The sequence below is a fragment of the Nomascus leucogenys genome, unplaced genomic scaffold, assembly GCF_006542625.1.
Source record: "Nomascus leucogenys isolate Asia unplaced genomic scaffold, Asia_NLE_v1 Super-Scaffold_361, whole genome shotgun sequence".
In the NCBI taxonomy this organism is placed as follows: Eukaryota; Metazoa; Chordata; class Mammalia; order Primates; family Hylobatidae; genus Nomascus; species Nomascus leucogenys.
In genome coordinates this window covers 788339-812205 of record NW_022095772.1, presented here as the reverse complement: position 1 = coordinate 812205, position 23867 = coordinate 788339, and the positions used below count along the sequence as shown (strand labels likewise).

General features: G+C 45.2%; 1 protein-coding gene across 2 annotated transcripts; it reads right to left on the bottom strand.

The window, feature by feature from the left end:
• Positions 1 to 376: 376 nt before the first annotated feature.
• Positions 377 to 23317, bottom strand: LOC115833631 (monofunctional C1-tetrahydrofolate synthase, mitochondrial-like). Of its 2 annotated transcripts, none has more exons than XM_030808339.1 (7): positions 22995 to 23317; positions 13203 to 13287; positions 11691 to 11741; positions 11533 to 11595; positions 6471 to 6595; positions 3647 to 3747; positions 377 to 1474 (listed from the first exon to the last, which is right to left on the bottom strand). In XM_030808339.1, the coding sequence occupies exons 1-7, from the start codon at positions 23210 to 23212 to the stop codon at positions 1251 to 1253; spliced, it is 867 nt and encodes a 288-aa protein (XP_030664199.1). In that variant the 5' UTR covers positions 23213 to 23317; the 3' UTR covers positions 377 to 1250. The 2 variants fall into 2 exon arrangements, with proteins under 2 accessions (XP_030664199.1, XP_030664200.1); XM_030808340.1 differs by having other exon boundaries at positions 377 to 1471.
• Between the last annotated feature and the right edge of the window lie 550 nt (positions 23318 to 23867).

The following is a 23867-nucleotide window of genomic DNA, read 5'->3' as shown; positions in this document are numbered from 1 at the left end:
GGATTTTTATATGTAGTATCAGGTTAGTAATCACATGCTAGACTCACATACATAACTAGTTAAGTCAGCATCATTTTTAATAGTTAATGTTTTAGTTTTGTTTTTTTTTTTTTTTTTTTTGAGACGGAGTCTCACTCTGTCGCCCAGGCTGGAGTGCAGTGGCACGACTGCAGCTCACTGCAACCCCTGCCTCCCAGGTTCAAGAGATTCTCCTGCCTCAGCTTCCTGAGTAGCTGGGATTACAGGCTTGTGCCAACACGCCCGGCTAATTTTTTTGTATTTTTAGGAGAGACGGTGTTTCACCATATTGGTCAGGCTGGTCTGAAACTCCTGAGCTCAAGTGATTTGCCTGCTTCAGCCTCCCAAAGTTCTGGGATTACAGGTGTGAGCCACCACACCAGGCCTTTAATAGTTAATCTTTTCCCCATTGATCTGCAGTACCTGCTCTCAAGCTTCCATATATGCATAAATTTCCACTTTCTTCTGTTCCGATTGTCTGTTTGTCTACCATATTATCCTAATTACTGTAAGTGCATAATAATTCACACTATGTGGAGGGAATGTCTCCCACCTAGTTTTTCCACAAAATTGTCTTGACTGTCTTTGTCCTTTATGCTTCCATTTGGATTTCAGAATCAGATTGTCAAATTCTACAAAAAATATGTCAGGAACTTATAATTTGCAGACAATTAATATCTTTAAGATATTGCATCTTCTCCGTGAAGATGATACCTCTGCTTTTATATAGGTCTTCTTAATAATTTTCATCAAAATTATAATTACTTTCAAAGGGTCATAATGGATACTAGATTTACCAAATGACTGTTCTGCACTTACTATGGTGAGAATTTAGTTTTTAATCATAATGTGGTGAATTACAGTGATAGATTTTCTCATGTTCAATCACCTGGAAATCCAAAAATAAACCCTACTTCCTGCTGTATTTTGTGTTCTCAGATTTCGCTCATGATTATTTCATTTATATTCATAGCTGAAACTGGCCTGTTAATTTTCCTTTAGCATCTTGTCCTTGTTTGGTTTTGGCACTCATAAAGTCTGTTAGGCCAGGTTCCTTCTTTTTCCATTTGCTGGAGAAAAGGATTGTATTAGAATGATCTGTTCATTGTTTGATAGAGCTCATTTGTAAAACCACCTGTTGCCTTTTCTTGTTTGTTTGTTTGGTGAGTAGACTGATTCAATGTCTTTAATGGATATGGGTCTATTCAATTTTCTTCCTCTAATTTCTTGAATTAAGTGCTTAGCTTATAAATTTCTAGACTTTCTTCTGTTCTAACATAAGCCTTCAAGATGTATGTTTCCAACATGAAATTTACCTTGCTTTGAAGCTGGCGTGTTTTCCACTGGATGCTCATTGTCATGGACCCTTTTCTCTGGAACAGGCATTGTAAAGCAGCTTCCAAAGACCCATGGGCCCCCACTACCAAAATCTTCTTTCCATCTAGGTTGACACCTACTAACCAAATGAAAATTCAATATTATATTCAAAACTTCAGATCTTTCCTTTAAGAACTTTATCTTAAGAAAAAAAGACCCTTTTAGGCTGGGTGTGGTAGCTCACGCCTGTAATTCCAGCACTTTGGGAGGCCGAGGCAGGCAGATCACTTCAGGTCAGGAGTTCAAGATCAGCCTGGCCAACATGGTAAAACCCCGTCTCCACTTAAAATATAGAAAATTAGCCAGGCGTCATGGCACATGCCTGTAATCCCAGCTACTTGGAAGGCTGAGGCAGGAAAATCACTTGAACCTGGGAGGCAGAGGTTGCAGTGAGCCAAGATCACGCCACTGCACTCCAGCCTGGGCAACAGAACAAGAATGTCTCAACAACAAAAAAAAAACCCTTTTAAAACTTGATCTTTCTCAGCACCAACCTACAATGACTATGAACTAGGAGTGGGGTGTTATAATCAACAAAAGTTCTCTATTCAAACCCTTTTGGTTCCAATTCCTGTTGCTGAATTTCTTTCCACAATATGTAACTATAATTAACCAGCCTAATTTACTCTTTTCTTTGAGTACTTTCTAATGAAGTGGCTCAGAATCTTCATCTTGATAATCCATGTAATGAAAAAGCACTGTATATATGGATTATTTCATAGATTTGAACTTAATATTACTGTCCAAAAAGCATATATATCCTGAATGTTAACCTTTTAATAAAACTTTGCCATATATTTTTGAAATTTTTCTTTGATTGTTGGATGTTCAGGGGTAGGGAGGGGCATTTGCTTCATTTCTATTCAAATTGGAGTAGAGAAAAATATTTAGTTAGTTGAATTTTTTCTTCTCCTTTTTTTTTTTTCAGATAGGATCTTGCTTATTGCCCAGGATGGAGTGCTGTGGTGTGATCACAGTTCACTGAAGCCTTGATCTCCCAGGCTCCAGCGATTCTCCTACCTCAGCCTCCCGAGTACCCGGGACTACAGGCACATGTCACTACACCTGGCTAATTTAAAAAAAATTTTTTTTGGTAGAGATGGAGTCTCCCTATGTTCCCCAAGCTGGTCTCAAACTCCTGGGCTCAAGCAATCCTCCCACCTTGGCTCCACAAAGTGCTGGGATTACAGGTGTGAGCTACTGTGCCGGCCCAATTATTTGAATCTTTATATTCTCAGAAAGCCCTTAAATATATAAATACTTGGTAGTAATTTACTCATTAAATTTAATAATGAAGAAAGAGAAAATATTCATTTCTATTACACTGACATAAAAATGTCAAGTCAAGGGGACAACAATGGAAATTAAGTCCTGACTACTGAAAAGCAAGCTGCTCACCAATAAATCCCAACCTAGGTTCCTGTGCCGTAAACTACATCTAATGGCTTCTTCCTTCTTTCTTCTTTCTTTTCTTCTCTCTTCTCTCTTCCTCTTCCTCTTCTTCCTCTTCTTCTTCTTCTTCTTCATCATCATCATCATCATCTTTTTTTTTGAGGCAGGGTCTTGCTATATTGCCCAGGCTACAGTGCAGTGGTGCAATCACAGCTCACTATAACCTCAAACTCCTGGGCTCAAGCGATCTTCCCGACTGAGCCTCCAGCATAGCTGGGACTACACGTGCACACCACCATACCCAGATAGTTTTTAAATTTTTTTTGTAGAGACAAGGTCTCAGTATGTTTGCCCAGGCTTGTCTCGAACTCCTGGCCTGAAGTGATCCTCTGGCCTTAGCCTCACCTAGCACTGAGATTATAGGCATGAGCCACTGTGCCTGGCCTCACTTAAGTCTTCAATATAAGTCTTATCTAAGGCTACATATTGACAGATTTAGTAAGCTGAAACTGGAAATATATTTTACTGTGGTTACTTTGACTGTTTCGTGAGAGAAACTGAGCATGTTTAAAACAGGGCTAATCATTTATCTCTACTAATTTCTCTTTTAATTTATAAGATGGTCTTACTAGAAAAAGTTTCTAGGTATTCATTTGTATCTCCCAAAAGATGAGAAAAATAAAAAAAGGCAATGTGAAATATCACTTCTATGTTCAGTTAGAATCTTCTAGAAACATCCTAAAAGGATATCATAATAATAATAAAAAAATTTTTAATTCTTCCCCAAGCAAATCCTTATTAAAAATAATGTAAATACCAATAAATAGAAATCAGCAGCATTTCTCAAGGAGCATCCTACCTGATTTTTCAAGAAGTTCAATTACAGCTTTGGCAACAGGTGAAACAAAACATTCATGGGCATCCCCTCCCACCAACTTCCCCAGGTTTATGTCTGTTACTCTGAATCAGAAAATAAAGGAGTAGGTTAAGTCAAAGCCCAGCCAAAAAAATCACTCACATGTAATGTACATATATTAACCCCAAATAACATCCAACTCAATGTTTGATAGATAGAATACATAAAAATGAATTAAAGAGGGCCAGGCATGGTGGCTCACGCCTGTAATCCCAGCACTTTGGGAGGCTGAGGCAGGTGGATCACATGAGGTCAGGAGTTCGAGACTAGCCTGGCCAACATGGCGAAACCTCGACTCCACTAAAAATACAAAAAGTAGCTGGGCATGATGGCACATGCCTGTAATCCCAGCTACTAGGGGGCTGAGGCAGGAGGATCGCTTGAACCTGGGAGGCAGAGGTTGCAGCGAGCTGAGATCATGCCACTGCACTCCAGCCTCGGCAACAGAGCGAGACTTTGTCTCAAAAAACAAAAAACCAAAACCCACAAAGAGAAAGCAGGCAATAAAGGCCATTCATTTTCTAAGGCAGTACCTTAGGAAACTCCACCCTGGCCCTGACCTTGGGTGTTCTGGTTCTGCCAGTATACCAGGACACAGCCTAAGGCCATACAGGGCTTCACTTCGCAACTCCAGGGAGCCCCTTTCAATGGACCCCCATGGACTAGCATCCCCAGGGTCACACAGGAGCATGGTCCTGCAGTCCATTCAAAACCCAGAACCAATCCTATAAATCTGGAGTGACCCAGTAAGACCTGGGATTGAGGCACAGGTCACAGGTCTGATTTCAACATGACCTTAATATTTATCTCCTTGAGAAGTCGGGGTGGGGGGCAGTGGAAAAAATGAGTGACCGCACAATTCTGAAGGGTCCTGTGCCTTTCCCTGTTCAAATCTAGGACAAAACATTCCACAGCTATCTAGCCTAAACTGAGCACGTCAATCCCAGTTAGTAACAGAATGGAGACATTTAGAACCATTTTCATAATTTCTCCTTTTACTCTCTGTTGTTGTTGTTTGGTTGGTTTTTCCTGGCTGGGCCTCAGCATGAATTCCTCTCCTTTTATGAAAGACTTGAAACTATGCCCTAGGCCCTTCAAGTTCTGAAAGTTTTCTCATTGATTAGTGCTTCTTTTCCTTTCAAAGTTAGTCTACGACAGGACTGGAGATTGTTGTTGTTTTTTAAAAAACTGTTTAATTATTTACTTAAAAATAGAGACAAGGGGCCGGGCGCGGTGGATCACTCCTGTAATCCCAGCACTTTCGGAGGCTGAGGCAAGCGGATCACGAGGTCAGGAGATCGAGACCATCCTGGCTAACACGGTGAAACTCCGTCTCTACTAAAAGTACAAAAAATTAGCCAGGTGTGGTGGTGGGCACCTGTAGTCCCAGCTACTTGGGAGGCTGAGGCAGGAGAATGGTGTGAACCCTGGAGGCAGAGGTTGCAGTGAGCCGAGATCGTGTCACTGCACTCCAGCCTGGGCGACAGAGCGAGACCCTGTCTCAAAAAAAAAAAATAGAGACGAGGTCTCACTATGTTGTCCAGGCTGATCTTGACCTCCTGAGATCAAGTGATCCTCCTCCCTTGGCCTCCCAAAGTGCTAGGATTACAGGTGCAAGCCACTGTGCCCGGCCAGGACTGGAGGTGTTCATGACACCTTTTCAGTCTGTGTTTGGGTCTATGGCTAGAATGGAAGATTCCTGGGTGTCTCAGGAAGGTGGCAGCCTCCCCATCCAGCCCCTGCAGGGCCTACCAGATCTGGAATCTAACTTTATAAATCTGCTTAAACCTATAACCGTAAACATATTGTGTTTTTTTTGGCCACAGTAAGAAACACTTCCTATATTTCAATGGAGGAAAATGGGGTTTTAATCCCCAGGAAGCATGCTTATCCCCCACTGGAGATGGCCAGTATCCTTGGTTCTACGAAGCTTATGTCACTCCATGACATGAACCACAGCCCAACATTACAGCACCCAATAGTTATGATGTTCCCCTCCAAATTTCAAATAAAACCTTGTGTTATTAAGAAAAGTATTTATTTTGCTTTTCTCAACCGGCCTGGGACTAAGACAGAATATGGTACTGCTGGGGAATCAGGTTTCTAAGTTTTTTTCTCTGGTCTGGTAGAATTACCAAGGAAAAAACTATTAGAAGAATAGAGCTGGCTCAAGATTGTATAAGTCAGACTGGAACTTATTAAATTAATCTGATGGTGTAAGATCATATGGCACTGAAGCACTATAAAAGGGCTACTCTATTTTCCAAAATATGTAACTTTTGCATGCAGAATTTTAAAAGGCTACAGATGGCCAGGCATGGTGGCTCACGCCTGTAATCCCAGCATTTTGGGAGGCTGAGGCGGGTGGATCAGGAGGTCAGGAGATCGACACCATCCTGGCCAACATCGTGAAACCCCATCTCTACTAAAAATACAAAAATTAGCCAGGCGTGGTGGCACATGCCTGTAATCCCAGCTACTCAGGAGGCTGAGGCAGGAGAATCGCTTGAACCCAGGAGGTGGAGGTTGTGGTGAGCCAAGATCACGCCACTGCACTCTAGCCTGAGCAACAGAGTGAGACTCCATCTCAAAAAAAAAAAAAAAAAAAAAAAAAACCTACAGACTCCTGAAATATTTAAAATGACTTTTTTTCATCTAATTACTGACACAGTTGAAATAAATAGAAGAAATTTAGAAAAATAAAAGCAGGCACAATAGAAAAAGTGATTTAGCCATAAAGGTTGATTATTTGATTTTATTTTCTTACCCATCCACATCTTTTTCTGGTTTCAAGGCATTGAGGACTTCATTGCTAAACAAGTTCTCAGATATCTGAAGGGCAAGGCCATGTACTCTGGTATCTTCATTAATCTTTAAGATTTCATCTATAATCTAAAGAGAAAACAAAAAAACAAAATAGAAATTAGTTTTGTGAAAATGAGACCCAACAAAGGACGCTTTATATAAAAAGTGGATTCATGAAAATGCATCTGTTATAGTTTGTTGTTGTTTTGCTCCTTGCTGAAGACTTGGTGTAAAGCATAATAAAAAGCCTATTTTTTTTCTTTTCATCATGTGTACAAGGCTCAAAAAAAATTAAAAGGCTTGGCTGAATATTTAGTGACTTCTCTGCCTTTCTATGGCTCTACTCTGTGCCAGAAAAAGACAAAACAGTACAAAACCAAAGCTCAACAGCTATTAAGGTTTAGATAGACAAAGGACACTTCTCTGTCAACAAACATACTTTAAGCCAAACACTGCCAGTTTTCAGGAAGGACAGGAAGCATGAATCTGAAGCATTCCAACCTGGCCCAGCTAAGCCTGTGCATTTCAAACACAATGTGTTCAACACAGCTCACTAATCATGACGTCCAAGCAGTCACAGAGGCCCTCGGGTTATCTGGACCTCAGTGACACATAAGAAGCCTTTCCAAAGGCTTATGCTAGAAACATTCTTAGCATGCCCAGCTCCTTTTATGGGAAACACAAATAATTCACTATTCAGGAAAAAGACCAAGCTACACTTTGGGAAGCTAATGAATGTCTGGGTGTGTCTCTAAATAAGCAATGCTTTGTCCTCTCTATTTTATGCCAGGAGATAAGATCCTGATTCATATCACTTAACAAAAATATTTGCTCATAAGTTAGAAGATACTTATCTTTGCATATAGATCTCACTCAGAGGCTCTGAGGAAGGGTTGATTTACCATTTTTGTTTCATTGCCTAGCAAAAATCACTACCTGTGCAGTGGCAGGGGAAACCATTTGAGGTACAAAATCAGAAAGAAAGCTTTGTTTCATTCATGCAGCATTCTTTCATTCATTCAACAAATGGTTTGAGCACCTACTCTGTATCACTTCTAAGTAAAGGAAATACAGCTATAAAAAAAAACTGTCCTCGTGGATCTTATACTCTAGTGGAGGAGGGAAGTTTCTCCCTTCCAAATTATAATAATAATAATAAAATCACTGGAAAGAATAAATGACATGCAGAAAAATAAAGGTTCAGTGGGGTAAAAGGCTAACAGAGTGATGGGTGGAGGGGTGGTCAGAGGCCATGATGTCCAAGCAGAGACCAGAATGAAGTGAGGAAACTACTGTCACCTGTACCAAGCATTTGGTAGAAGCAACAAATGCCAACATAAATCTTAATTAATAAATTAAGGTACTTACTCTTTTTCAATATAACACCATACAAATTCACTCTATTAGAATTTTCCCAAAGAAAAATACGGAATAAATGATTCCTTATCAAAAAATAAGTCAAGGCAAAGGTACTAAGAACACACATTGTGGAAAGAGAGCCTCTTCAACAAATAGCACTGGGAAAACTGGATACCCACACGCAGAAGAATGAAACTAGGCCCTCATCGCTCACTTCTATAAAAATCAACTCAAAAGGAATTAAAGACTTAAATATAAGGTCTCAAACCATAAAACTAATAGAAGAAAACATATGGGAAATGCTTCATGACATTGGTCTGGGCAAGGTTTTATTGGATAGGACCTCAACAAAATAGGCAACAAAAGCAAAAATACACAAGTGGGATTATATCAAACTAAAAACATTCTTCATAGCAAAGCAAACAATCAACAAAGCAGAGACAACCTACAGAATGGGAGAAAATATTTGCAAACTATGCGTCTGACAAGGGGTTAACATCCAGAATATATAAGGAACACAAATAACTTAATAACAAAAAAACAAATAATTCAAATAAAAAATGGGCAAAAGATGTGAACAGACATCTCCCAAAGGACATACAAATGGCCTGCAGGTATATGACAAAACACTCAACATCATTAATTATCAGGGAAATGCAAATCAAAACCACAATGAGATATCAAGCTAGAATGGCTATTATCAAAAATGACAATAACAAATGCTGGCGAGGATATGTGGAAAGGGGAGCTCTTATACAGTGTTGGTGGGAATGCAGATTAATACAGCCATTAGAGAAAACAGTATGAAGATTTCTCACAAAATTACAAAAGCAACTACCATATGACCCAGCCATTCCCACCACTAGGTATATATGCACGGGAACTGAAACCGCTATGCTGAGAAGCCGTCTGCATTCCCGTGTTTATTGCAGCACTATTCACAGTAGCCAAGAGATGGAACCAATCCAAGTGCCCATTAATGGAAGATAAAGAAAGTGTGGTTTGTATACACAATGGAGTATCATTCAATCATAAAAAGGAACGAAATCCTGTCATTTGTGGCAACATGGATGAACCTGGAGGACATAACATGAAGTGAAATAAGCCAGGTGAAGAAAGGCAAATACCATAGGATGTCACTTACATGAGCAATCTAGGAAAGTTGATCTCATAGAAATAGAGAATAGAATGGTGGTTACCAGAGGCTGGAGAGGGATGAGGGAGGGGAAATGGGGAGAGGTTGCTCCATCGGTAGGTACAAAGTTACACTTAGATAGGACGAATAAATTCCAGTGTTCTCTTACATAGTAGGGTGACTATACCTAATGACAATGTATTGTATATTTTGAGACAGCTAGAAAAGATCTTGAAAGCTATCACCACAAAGAAATGATAAACTTTCTAGGTGATGAATGTAACTAACCTGATTTGATTATTACACAACATATGCAAGTACTGAAACACCACACTGTACCCCACACACATGCACAATTATTATGTGTCAATTATAAACAACAACAACGAAAATCAAGGGCTATTAATACCAGTGGCAAGGCCAGGTGAGGTGGCTCATGCCTGTAATCCCAGCGCTTTGGGAGGCCAGGGAGGGCAGATCACCTGAGGTCAGGAGTTCAAGAACAGCCTGGCCAACATGGTGAAACCCTGCCCCTCAAAAATGCAAAAATTAGCTGGGCATAACGGCGGGTGCCTGTAATCCCAGCTACTTGGGAGGCTGAGTGGGGAGAATCACTTGAACGTGGGAGGTGGAAGTTGCAGTGAGTGGAGACTGCGCCATTGTACTCCAGCCTGGGTGACAGAGTGAGACACCGTCTCAAAAAAAAAAAAAAAAAAAAAACCAGTGGCAAAGCAACCTAAAGAAAAGCAAATTCCAGCTGGGTGCGGTGGCTCACACCTGTAATCCCAGCACTTTGGGAGGCAGAGGCAGGCCATCACCTGAGGTCAGGAGTTCGAGACCAGCCTGGTCAACATGATGAAACCCCGTCTCTACTAAAAATACAAAAAATTAGCCAGGCATGGTGGCAGGTGCCTGTAATCCCAGCTACTTGGGAGGCTGAGGCAGGAGAATGACTTGAACCCGGGAAGTAGAGGTTGCAGTGAGCCAAGATCGCACCACTGCACTCCAGCCTGACAGAGCGAGACTCCATCTGAAAAAACAAAAAACAAAAAACAAGAAAGAAAGAAAAGCAAATTCTGTTGCAGACAGTGGGTATCCTGCAAATGAACAACAACTTCCTTTGCATGCTGTCACTGCTGGTATCACAGGTATTTGTTACATATTTAACACTTCGTATTTGTACCCTGCTACAATGGCAAGTGTGGCAAACACTTATCGCCCAATATATAGTTTCCTTTCTCTTCTTAGTAATAAACTCTTGATTTTTAGCTTGCTAATAAATGATCTAAGGCTTCCTAGTATAAAAACTACACTTCCCAGCCTCCCTTGCAGTTGGCCAGGCAACTAGGTAGGGAACAACCGAACGGATGTAGAACTGTGACTTTCAGGAAATGTCTTTAAAGACAGCAGGGGCCTGTCTTTGTCCTTCCTTTTTCTTCTTGGTGACAATGAACTTTACCTGAGCCCTGTGATCCTGGAAAAGAGGGAAGATTAACAAATCCCTACACCCTCTGTGTACTGCAAAGAACTTCCCTTCCCCATAGGACTCAAATAAGACTCACCAATGCCCCCTTGTTTACATAGTACAAGACCAGATACAAACTCTACAAATTCCCATTTTTTGTCTCACAAATGACTAGCAGACCTGCTGGGCCTAATTGATCAATCAGAACAAAGTGCTTGTTGACCTAACTACAAAGGCGGCAGAGCAGAGGGACAGGAGCCTGAGCTCCTATGACTTGGTGATGTCACCAACCAGGGACTGCCTACTTTCAAACTTTATTCATGTTCCAGAAAAATACACTTCTAGGCCGGGCACGGTAGCTCACACCTGTAATCCAAGTACTTTGGGAGGCCTAGGCAGGTGGATCACTTGAGGTCAGGAGTTCAAGACCAGCCTGGCCAAAATGGTGAAACCCTGTCTCTACTAAAAATACAAAAATTAGCAGGGCATGGTGGCACGCACCTGTAATCCCAGCTACTCAGGAGGCTGAGGCAGGAGAATTGCTTGAACCTGGGAGGTGGAGGTCGCAGTGAGCCGAGATGGCACCACTGTACTCCAGCCTGGGCAACAAAAGTGAAACTCCATCTCAAAAAAAAAAAAAAAAAAGAGAGAGAGAGAAATAAACTTGTATGTTATTTAAGATTCCATTATTTGAGGTTTTCTATCACATGAAGCCAGTAGGAAGAAAATCTAACCACAGAAGGGCTGGGCCCTGGCACAGCGATATGTGGCCCAAGGTCCAGTTTCCTCACCTCAGCCTGACAATTTCCACTAGATGATGTTGCCACCGCAGCTGAAGAAACACAACCGAACTCAACAAGTCGCAGCTCAAGTCTTTGGTAGAAACATACAAATGACAAGGAACAAGGATATCATGAAGCATTTACCCTAGAGAAAAGAAGTGAACTCTCCCCTCTAACATTCAGCCACAAGCAAAGGTTAGATCTGTCCCAGCCATCACTTAGAGACTCCAATGGGCCTATTAAGTCTCAAGAGGAAAGAAGAAGCAAGAGTTTAGAGCTCTGCCATTATTCCCTCAGCTTCACTGCTATCTGGAGGAAGGCAAATGTGAGTGATGTTCAGACCAGCCTGAAAAAGGAGCACAAGGTTATTCGTCACTATAAGAGAATCTATTGTTACTATTGTTAAAAGTTATAATGAATTTTTTAAAAGCAAGTCCTCACCTCCTCAGCCAAATTCTGGTTGATTTCCTGCATCAAGTTGTCGTCACCTGCCTTAGGAGAGTAAAAACAACATAACAACATAAAAATAGCTTGAAAAGGTACAAAAGGTAATCCAGAGATGAATTTTGTGATTACAGATGATCTAATTACAAAGATAATATGGAAGGTGCAGAAAAACAATCTTGCTGCTTATAAAAAGGGACTCGGGGCCAGTATTTAACAGAGTAATTCCTCAGGCCTTCAAATTATGTCACTTTTTTAAGGAAAATAATATCCCTCCTATTAGAAGACATAGATAGTAACTTAGCCAGCTTTCCTCTCTAAAAATGAGGACACCGACTGGGCACAGTGGCTCATGCCTGTAATCCCAGCACTTTGGAAGGCTGAGGTGGTGGATTGCTTGAGCCCAGGAGTTCGAGACCAGCCTGAGCAACATGATGAAACCCCATCTCTACAAAAAATACAAAAATTAGCCGGGCATGATGGTGCATGCCTGCAGTCCTACCTACTCAGGAGGCTGATGTGGGAGGATCGTGCGAGCCCAGGAGGTCAGAGCTGCGGTGAGCCAAGATCATGCCACTGCACTCCAGTGCAGGCAACAGAGCAAGACCCCATCACAACAAGAAGCCAAAAAATGGGGACACCAAAGGTAGGAGTTGAAATGGTTTGCCTTTAGATGGAAAGCCAGGGAGTCAGCAGATTCCCAGGAGGCCCGAGCCCTAATCTAATTTTCTTTCTATTGTTCTAACTTGCCTATGTTTGTAATGAGATGTGGCTACAGATCCCAAAGAATGTAAGTAACTTGAGCACAGCTCTGTAATCCTGAAATAAGCAGCACAATGGAACCACAGGCTGCTAGTTTGATACGATAAGTGCATGCCAAGCCCTGCGGTAGCAGCCCAACTGTCGGGCTGTGTTTACTTCCAGGCTTGGCTCACCTCATTATTTCTCTGCACCTGCCATCACACAAGTATGCTAAGCAGGATGGCAACTGGGGCCAACTGTGGCTCAGAACCAGAGGCTGCAGCCAAAAGAAGTATGTGGAATGCAAAGCCCTTCTGATGGGGTAATGACTTTTGTCCCATTAAGTTTACAGCAGGTTTTAAAAGATAGAGTAAAAAGATTACCAAATATCCATGTTTCATCTAGCATCTGTATCTATTGAAAAAATGCCACTTTTTTCCCCAGCATCTTCAAATCACATTTGGTAAGCATTTGTGAGCACACATGGACCATGATATATCCTGTGTAATGCAATGCATGTAAGTGCCTACATCCCAGACCTCTGAAAGCTACCCATACCTCAGAGAGGAGAATTCACGAAAGAAGACACATTTAAGCAGGGCAGTACTTCACCCGTGACCCCAAAGAAGCAAAAGACCAAAGAAAACAGCATTGCCAACTGAGCCCTCTCCTCTTTGGCAAGAAATGCAGCTGCTCTTTTGTATACAATCGTTTTCTAAATTGAAAGGCATCCTAAAAGAGTAGGACTGAATGTTGCTCTTGGCTTACCTGGATAATTGCAAGAACCGGCTTGAAGGCAGGGTTTTTTTCTTGCAATAAACTTAGAACTTCTTTTGAATTCTGAATGACTTCTCTACATTGAGAAAGAAAAACAACATTGTGATTTCTTGGTTAATGAGTAGAAAGGACTGACACAACTCATTTTCTCAGAAAGTTCGTTCCTCCAAGTGAAAATAATCAGACCACAGAAGGACACACTCCAAGTATACAGTGTGGAGGGGGGAGGCGACATAACAATGAAATCAAGACACTAACACAAGGTAAAATGTAGCAATCCAGTTTTTAACATATGCAGAGGGAAACAAACTAGATGTTTACAATAATTTTCTAGGGGTGAATTTTTCTCTTGTATTTTCCAAGTTTGCTATAATAAAAGCTTTGGGTTTCTACTTTAAATAATCCTTCTCCTCCACCATACTCCGCTGCCATCCTCCTAAAACCCTGAGTATGGGTCCATGGGGAGAGCAAATAAAGTGGGAAGAGGGAAGTGAAGACAGGCGATTAGCGGGGTAAAGACGGGGGGCTCGCTGTTGGACAAGGAGTGTCAAGCCAGGATAAATTCCAGGTCCCGGAATTTAAAGAAGGAATTAGGTAAGGAAGGAAGGGAAGGAGAGGAAAGTTCCAGAAACACTGGAGACCCACTTTGAAAACATTATCAAAGCCTCCTAGGGAGAGAGACAGAGAGCTTCTCAGTCCTCTGAGAATCCACAATATAGTCTGCACCTGTATCTGCTAAATGCCCAGCAACAGCCACCTTCACCTCCCGCCTCTGAGGAAGGTGCCAGCCTGGGGTGAGCAGGCCTAGGTAAAAGTGGTAGAAGGCCTGGCATGGTGGCATACACCTGTAGTCCCAGCACTTTGAGAGGCCAAGGCGGGAGGACTGCTTGAGGCTAGGAGTTTGAGGCCAGCCTGGGTAACATAACAAGATCCCATCTCTATAAAAAATTTAGCTGGGCGTGGTGGCGCATGCCTGTGGTCCCAGATACTTGGGAGGCTGAAGCTGGAGGACTGCTTGAGCCCATGAGTTTCAGGCTGTAGTAAGATATGACTGCACCACTGCACTCCAGCCTGGTGGCAGAGCAAGACTCAATTTCTTTTTAAGAAAAGAAAAAAAAAAAAAAGGCCAGGCATGGTGGCTCACACCTGTAATCCCAGCACTTTGGGAGGCTGAGGCAGGTGGACCACAAGGTCAGGAGTTTGAGACCACCCTGGCCAATATGGTGAAACCCCATCTCTACCAGAAATACAAAAATTAGCTGGGTGTGGTGGCAGGCACCTGTAATCCCATCTACTCGGGAGGCTGAGGCAGGAGAATCGCTTGAACCTGGGAGGCAGAGGTTGCAGTGAGCTGAGATTGTGCCACTGCACTCCAGCCTGGGCAACAGAGCAAGACTCCGTCTCAAAAAAAAAAAAAAGTGTTAGGAGCTCAGCTCTTTCTGGAACCTTCTGGGAGGAGCGACTGCAGAGGCTACCTTCACCACCACCCTATGATATGTTCTCAGCAGCACATGAGCACTGGGAGCTGGCTTTTCCCCCTCTCACAATAGACCAAAGGCTCAGCCACAGCAGCCCCCAGGCTTCAGTGCTAAGACCACCTTTACATTTTGTTTTCAGTCTCTGACAGGGTCTTGCACCGCACCTAACAAAAATGCAGGGTGAAGAAGTTCCAGCCAATGCCATCGACAGTACATTGCCAAGAGCAGAAAGGCATCGGGAAGCTTCCCCCAGTTTTCAGAGAGACACAGCTGACAAATGGAACTGGAGGCACTGCAGTGCCCAGGCGGGGCTTTAGAGGGGAGAGCTGCTCAGACTCACAGCCAGGACCAGCCTTTCTACTGGAACAGATGGACTGGGTGCAGGCAACTGTCTATAACCTGGGAACATTTCAGTTAGTTTTGTTTGGAAACACTTGGGATAAAGCTACTTCATTCCCAGGGAATTAATTGTATTATTGTGCTGAATAAATGTGACCATATGGGAAAGTTGACAAACCACCTTATAAATAAGCACTAAAATCCATCCATCCAATAAGGGGCGACTGAGGCCCACATGCCGCGCTCTTTCCAGCCTGTCGTGACTGTTAATTTGGATATACCGGGTTCTTATTTTTGTCTGGGTCCAGGAAAGCCCTGGAGTGTGGGTCCCAAGCGGCTCATGGTATAAGGATCACTGGAGAGTCTGGTAAAAATAAAGGTTCCAGGCCAGGTGCAGTGGCTCACACCTATAATCCCAGCACTTCGGGAGGCCAAGGTGAAACGGATCACTTGAGGTCAGGAGTTCGAGACCATCCTTGCCAACATGGTGAAACCCCATCTCTAGTAAAAATACAAAAATTAGCCAGGTGTGGTGGTGCATGCCTGTAATCCCAGCTACTCAGGAGGCTGAGGCAGGAGAACCACTTGAACCCGGGAGGCAGAGGCTGCAGTGAGCCAACATCACGCCACTGCACTCCAGCGAGACTCTGCCTCAAAAAAAAATAATGGTTCTGGTGTTTCACCCCAGAAAGTCTGATTCAACGTGTCTCAGTGGAGCCCAGAAATGGGCATTTTTAACAGAGTCCAGGTAGTTCTGAGGCACTAAGTGGAAATACGGCCCAGGACTGGTACTGGGCATTTCGTTTACTAGCGTGGGCAATAGTCTCTAACTCAGTTTCCTCATCTGTAAAACAGGTATACTACAGTGGCTCTTTCCCCTTTTTCTTATAAATGTACATGTTTGTTTTTTTCTGTGCCCCAAAGTTACCCTTAAACACTAAAAACATTCATACTAACAGCAATAATTTTCTCAGAAACATTCACAGTCTTGATCCATTCATAGTTGATGAAAGGAACACTTCTTTTTATTTTTTTGAGATGGAGTCTCACTCTGTTGCTAGGCTGGAGTGCAGTGGCACAATCTCAGCTCACTGCAACCTCTGTCTCTCAGGTTCAAGCAATTCTCCTGCCTCAGTTTCCCAAGTAGCTGGGACTACAGGCACACACCACCATGTCCCCCTAATATTCGTATTTTTAGCAGAGACAGGATTTCACCATGTTGGCCAGGGTGGTCTCGATTTCTTGACCTCGTGATCCGCCCACTTCGGCCTCCCAAAGTGCTGGAATTACAGGGGTGAGCCACCTCGCCGGGCTGAAAGGAACACTTCTATAAGTAAGTTGGCAATTGTCAAAAAGTAATCAGACTTTTAAAATAGTTGGGGATGGGGGCTGGGTGCAGTGGCTCATGCCTGCAATCCCAGCACTTTGGGAGGCTGAGGTGAGAGGATCACTTGAACTCAGGAGTTCAAGGCCAGCCTGGGCAAGATAGCAAGACCTGGTCTCTACCAAAAAAAAAAAAGTTAGGGGGTGGATGTAGATAGAAAAAGAAATACAGGCATACATCATTTTTTGTGCTTTGCTTTATTGCAATTTACAGATATTGTGTTTTTCTACAAATTGAAAGTTTGTGGCAACTTGTGTTTTAAGTCTATGGGAGTCATTTTTCCAATGGCATCTGCTCACTTTGTGTCACATTTTGATAATTCTTGCAATATTTCAAACTTTTTCATTTTTAGTATGTTTGTTATGGTGATGTGTGATTGACGAGCTTTGATGTTACTGTTGTAATTGTGTTGGCCAAACCGTGGCCACGATGGTTCATGATGGTGTGTGTTCTGACTGCTTCACTGGGCTGGCTGTTCCCCCTTCTCTCTCCCTCTCCTCTGGCTTCCTTATTCCCTGAGAAACAACAATATTAAAATTAGGACAATTAGTAACTACAATGGCCTCTAAGTGTTCAAGTGAAGAGTCGCAGGTCTCTCACTTTAAATAAAAACCTAGAAATAATTAAACTTAGTGAGGAGGGTGTGTTGAAAGCCAAGACAGGTCAAAAGCTAGGCCTCTTGTGCCAAACAGTTAGCCAAGCTGTGAATGCAAAGGAAAAGCTATTGACGAAATTTAAAAGTGCTACTCCTGTGGACACACAAATGATAAGAAAACAGCCTTATTAGGCCAGGCGCAATGGCTCATGCCTGTAATCCCAGCACTTTGGGAGGCCGAGGTGGGCGGATCACGAGGTCAGGAGTTGGAGACCAGCCTGGCCAACATAGTGAAACCCCGTCTCTACTAAAAATACAAAAATTAGCAGGGCATGGTGGTGCACGCCTATAATCCCAGCTACTCGGGAGGCTGAAGCAGGAGAATTTATTGAACCCGGGAGGCAGCGGTTGCAGTGAGTGGAGATCGTGCCACTGCACTCCAGCCTGGGTGAAAGAGTGAGACTCTGTCTCAAAAAATAAAATAAAATAAAATAATAAAATAAAATAAAATAAAATGACAACAAAGGCTTTATAAGATTACAGTAGTTAGGCCAGGCGTGGTGGCTCACACCTGTAATCCCAGCAATTTGGGAGGCCAAAGCGGGCGGATCACGAGGTCAGGAGTTCGAGACCAGCCTGGCCAATATGGTGAAACCCCCGTCTCTACTAAAAATACAAAAAAATTAGCCTGGCATGGTGGCGGGTGCCTATAGTCCCAGCTACTCAGGAGGCTGAGGCATGAGAATCATTTGAACCTGAGAGGTGGAGGTTGCAGTGAGCTGAGATCGCAGCACTGCAGTCCAGCCTGGGTGACAGAGCAAGACTCCACCTCAAAAGAAAAAAAAAAAAGATTACAGTAGTTGATATCAAGTACTTGGTAAAGCAGTTGCAGGGTTTGAGAGGATTGACGCTCATTTTGAAAGAAGTCCTACTGTGGGTAAAATGTTACCATTTTCTCTGTAGCAGTGCTACAGAGAAATCTTCCACAAAAGGAAGAGTTCCATCAATGCAGCAAACCTCATTGTCTTACTTTAAGAAACTGCCACAGCCACCCTAACCTTTAGCAACCACCCTGATCAGTCAATTACCGTCAACATCTAGTCACAATCCTCCACCAAATCACTGGCATTTCTCGGCAATAAAGTATTAAGGTATATACATAGATATGTTTTTTGGGTGTTTTTTTTTCTTTTTTTTTTTTGAGACAGTCTTGCTCTGTTTCCCAGGCTGGAGTGCAGTGGCTCACCACAACCTCTGCCTCCCCACAACCTCCACCTCCTGGGTTCAAGCGATTCTCCTGCCTCAGCCTCCCAAGTAGCTGGGACTACAGGCGCACACCACCATGCCTGGCTAATTTTTGTATTTTTAGTAGAGACGGGGTTTTACTATGTTGGCCAGGCTGGTCTCGAACTCCTGACCTCGTGATCCACCCGCTTCAGCCTCCCAAAGTGCTGGGATTACAGTCATGAGCCACCACGCCCGGCCTTATGTATGGTTTTTTTTTTTAGACAAAATGCTATTGCATACTTAATAGGCTACAGTATTGTCTAAACATAACTTTTGTATGCACTGGGAAACTACAAAATTTGTGTGACTCATTTTACTGCGATATTCCCCTTATTGCAGTGGTCTGCAACTGAACTCACAATATCTTAGGGGTGCCTGTACAGGTGTGTAAAGGCGTTCAATGCTATTACCACCCAAGCTAATAAAACAAAATATGTTCATGCTCCCTACAACTTGTTATATGTGTAATGTTTCATTCTTTGAGGTTACTCATTCCTACAGTGACAAACAAAGCAAGAAAGAAAAAGGAGTCATTAGGCTCAATAAATCCAAAAAGTAGCATAAATGTTTCTAATCAGAGATTTTCATGTCCTTGGGGGAGAAAAACGGCCTTGTGAGCTTCCACTTTGATTGAGGACAGTGGGAAGGAATGTGAGCTCTCTAGCTAGGTTGCCACGTGTAGCTAAAACTCAGAACTAAGCCATCAGCAGCAGCTTTGTTATTTTCACCATTACTGTGACTATTATACAGAATGTATTATTACTGGCCAGGGGCAGTGGCTCATGCCTGTAATCCCAACAATTTGGGAGGCCAAGGCGGGTGGATCACTTGAGGTCAGGAGTTCGAGACTAGCCTGGCCAACATGGTGAAACCCTGTCTCTACTAAAAATACAAAAATTAGCTGGGTGTGGTGGTGCCTGCCTGTAATCCCAGCTACTTGGGAGGCTGAGGGATTATGGTCATCTAGTCCCATCACCAGGAACGACAGGTCACTATGCTTTTGAAGGAGCTCATTCTTTAACTTTTCTGACCTAAGACACTTCGGCTTCTGGATGTCTATTCCAGGTGACTTCTAGCTGACTCATGCCCCCACCCACTTTGCTCCAATCCTCGGGGGCTAGAGAATTTTAGTAAACCATGCACATAACTCAACTGAAAGGTACAATATAGCCAGGTGTGGTGGCTCATGCCTGTAATCTCAGCACTTTGGGAGGCTGAGGCAGCAGGATCACTTGAACCCAGGAGTTTGAGACCAGCCTGGCCAACAGGCTTCATCTCTACAGACTTCATCTCTACAAAAATAAAATTGCAGCCATAAAAAAGGATGAGTTCGTGTCCTCTGCAGGGACATGGAAGAAGCTGGAAACCATCATCCTCAGCAAACTAACACAGGAACAGAAATCAAATACCACATGTTCTCACTCATAAGTGGGAGTTGACCAATGAGAAAACATGGACACAGGGAGGGGAACATCACACACCGGGGTCTGTCAGGGGTGGGGGGCAAGGGGAGGGAGAGCATTAGGACAAATACCTAATGCATATGGGGCTTAAAACCTAGATGATGGGTGGATGGGTGCAGCAAACCACCATGGCGCACGTATACCTATGTAACAAACCTGCACGTTCGGCATGTTTCCCAGAACTAAAGTAAAATAAAAATTAAAAAGTTACGTTTACCCTATACTGCCATCTATTAAGTGTGCGAAAGCAATATGTCTAAAAAATGTACATACCTTAATTGAAAATACTTAATTGCAAAAATAAAAAATAAAAAGTTCTCACTCCATTGCCCAGGCTGGAGTGCAGTAGTGCAATCTCCGCTCACTGCAGCCTTGACCTCCTGGGCTCAAGTGATCCTCCTGCCTCAGCCTTCTGAGTAGCTGGGACTACAGGCACGCACCATGCCCAGTTAATTTTTAAAAAATTTTTATAGAGATGGGTGTCTCACTATGTTGCCCAGGCTGGTCTTGAACTCCTGGGAATGTGATCATCCCACTTTGGCCTTTCAAAGTGCTGAGATTACAGGCATGAACGATGGTGCCTGGCCTAAATTTGTCTTTTCTCTTGTTATAAATGTACCTACTAATAATTTTGATTTTGCCTCTAGGTTCACTAAACCTAAAATATTTACTATCTGGCCCATTATATAAAAAGTCTGTGGACCCCTGGCTTAGTGAGTTGTAAAAATATTGCTGGGTGCGGTGGCTCACACCTGTAATCCCAGCACTTTGGGAGGCCGAGGCAGGTGGATCACGAGGTCAGGAGTTTGAGACCAGCCTAGCCAACATGGTGAAACCCCGTCTCTACTAAAAACACAAAATAAGCCAGGCATGGTGGTGCGAGCCTGTAATCCCAGCTACTCAGGAGGCTGAGGCAGGAGAATCGCTTGAACCCGGGAGGTGGAGGTTGCAGTGAGTCGAGATCGTGCCACTGCACTCCAACCTGGGTGACAGACTGAGATTCCGTCTCAAAAAAAAAAAAAAAATTAATAGCCACCATTTGTTGAGGGACTTTTCTTGTATGTAACAGTCCTGGGCTATGTATTTTGCATGTTTTGTCTCACATAATTGTTTCCATAACCCCTTGAGGTAGGTACTATTACTCCTCCCATTTTCCTGTAGGAATTGAGTTTGGGGAACCCAGTGCAGGCCCTAAAGCCCCCTACTAACCTCTCTACTCATCTCTAAGGCAGTCATGGCTTTAAACCTAAAAGTATGCGTGAATAGCCCAGGCGCGGTGGGTCATGCCTGTAATCCCAACACTTTGGGAGGCCGAGGCAGTCGGATCACCTGAGGTCAGGAGTTCGAGACCAGCCTGGCCAACATGGTGAAACATCCTGTCTCCACTCAAAATACAAAAATTAGCCAGGCCTGGGAGGCGGAGGTTGCAGTGAGCCAAGATCGTGCCATTGCACTCCAGTCTGGGCGACAGAGCGAGATTCCGTCTCAAAAAAAAAAAAAAAAAAAAAGAATATGTATGAATAAAACCCACAGATGACCCCAAATCTTGATGCATTCCTTCTGTAACCATTTCACAAGTGCCTATTACATGCTGCGCACTCTCTCCAGGACCTAGGATATAGCACAGAAGAGACAGCTGTCTCTCACGAAGCTCATATTCCTGGTGGGTGAGACAGACAAGAAAGGAGCAAAGAAGGAAGTTTCAGGTAATAATCAGTGTTACCTAGAAAATAAAACAGCATGACGGAAGGGGGTGTTTTTTGCCGCCTATCCTGGCCTCAGACTCTAACCGGTAAGATGAGTCTCAGCATTAACCGAATGACCTGACGTGTAATTAATCCCAGCGCTTTGGGGGAAGGGACGATGGCTTGAGCCCAGGAGTTCCAGACCAGCCTGGGTAAGAGAGTGAGGCCCTGTCTCTACAAAAATAAAATTATCCGGGCATGGTAGCGCACACCTGTGGTCCCAGTTGGAGGCTAAGGCAGGAGGATCCCTTGAGCCCAGGAGGCGGAGACTGCAGTGAGCCGAGATGGCACCACTAAACTCCAGCCTGAGCAACAGAGACTCCATTTCTAAAAGGAAAAGAAGACAGAGAACAAGGCAAACTAAATAAATGGCCCCTTAAAATCATCCGCCACATAATAAAGAGCCTAGGAAACGTATTCTACTACTGAGACAGGGGAGAAGGGGAGTGGGGAGGAAAATGGGAGAGCAGAGGGAGGAAGCAAAGGCAGAGACAAACGCAAGCAGGCAATGACTAAGAAAGAAGGCTAGAAGGAAAGGGAAGAGGATGTGAATGGAGGAGGTGGTCCGCTTGCTGAGGAAACCGCATCCTGGAACTCGTTCCTAGTCCCAGTTCCGAGGCAGGCGGAAGGGGCTTTCTCGCCACCTCTAGGTTGTCCCGAGGGGTCGCCCTGCAAGGCCCGAGACCTGGGCGCCCCTCTCGCCGAGGGCGGGGAAGGCTGGGGCTCGGGGGCGGGGACCGGGACGGGAAAGACCCGGTCCGGGGCTGCCATTTCGCTCTGGGCCCGCAGAGAGCCCTGCAAACCCAGCTACGCGGGGACTCCGTGCGCGCTGCGCAGCGGAGCTGGAAACCAGCGATGAGACCTCTCGGACTCCCCCGGCGGCTGCCCCGGGGGCCTGGCTCCACCTTTGCCGTTCCGGGAAAAGCGGACTTGAGCCACAGACCCCAGCCCCGCAGGAGGGGGCGGTGCGCGGGGAGGGGCACACAACACCAGGGAGCTTCGCGCGGGCGGTGCTGGGCCCGAGCCCGCCTTTCCGGAGCTCCGCATGCCCGCCCGGAACCCCGGGCCAGCAGGCGCACGGAGCCGCAGCCCCGCCCTCCTCCTACTCCTCTCCCCCTCCCACGGTTTCCGCCCCAGCCGCACCGCCCCTTTACCGTCTGGGTCGCGCCCGGCGCGACTGCATCAGAGCCGGCTGCCGGCTGCGCACGTGGAGCCGGGCGTGCCGTCCGTGCCGCTCGGCGCCCATCGGGGATGCCCACGCTCGCCAGCACTGCGGGTCCGATCGGGTCCTGGATCCCCTGTTCTCCGCCAGCGCGCCCAGCTGCAGTCCCCAAGCCCGCGTTTCCCGACACACCGCCCGACGCCCCTAACGAGTTGGCACCAAACACTCGCAGCCCCGCGCCTCGCTCCCCACGGCGGACCCAGGCACTCCGCCCCTGGGTTGGGGCCGCAGCCGCTGGAGACCTGGGCCAGGGCCAGACCTGACACTCACCTGAAGATCGAGTCCCGCGCCGCGGGCGTTTGGCCGCCGGGGCTGCAGCTGCTCCGGGCTTGGCCATCCTGCAGCCGCCGCTGTCCAAGAAAGCCCTTCCGGCCGCCGCCGCCGCCGCCGCTGCTGGCGCGACAGGGCACACGGAGGCGGCTCGGCGGGCTCGGGGACTGGGGCGGGCGGCGGAGCTGGCGCGGGACGAGCGGCAGGCGCGTGCCCATGGTGTGGGGAGGCGGGTCCTCAGGGGACACGGAGCTGCGGCTGCCGAGGGCGGCGGGGCGCGTGCCAGGGGAGCCGGCGGCGGCGGGGGGGAAGGACCTGGCGCTTCCTCGTGGTCCGCAGGGCCCCCTAGGGGGCACTGCACCCGGCGGCCGTGACGTGCGGAGGGCGAGGGCCTGCGAGCCGCCGGCTGGGATGTCATGGCTTCGGGCACTTTCGTTTGGTTAGCTGTACCAGACAGAGGGTGGGGTGCGGAGTGGGGCTCAGACCCTGCTCTGAGACTCTCTGCCTCCCTTCCTTCAGCCTGAAAGGCCGAGGTGACCCTTGGTACTCAGGGCGCCAAGTTTAGACGGGAGGGCTTGAATTTGCTGTACTGGAGGTGGCCTGAGGATAAGAGGCTTTGTAACCTTAGGCAGGGGCACTTAATCTCGGTGAGCTTGCGGGGCTTCGTCAGTACCACAGAGATAACAATGCTCTTCTTAAAACCTTAAAATGATTTTATAATCCTGATTGGTTCCAGGGCCCCTCCAGGGGACCCACGTCCACAGATGCTCAAGTCCTTGGTTAAAAACAAAAAAATAGTATTTGCGTATCACCTACGCACATCTTCCCATCGTATACTTAGGTCATCTCCATTCCCTAAGTCCTCACCTAACA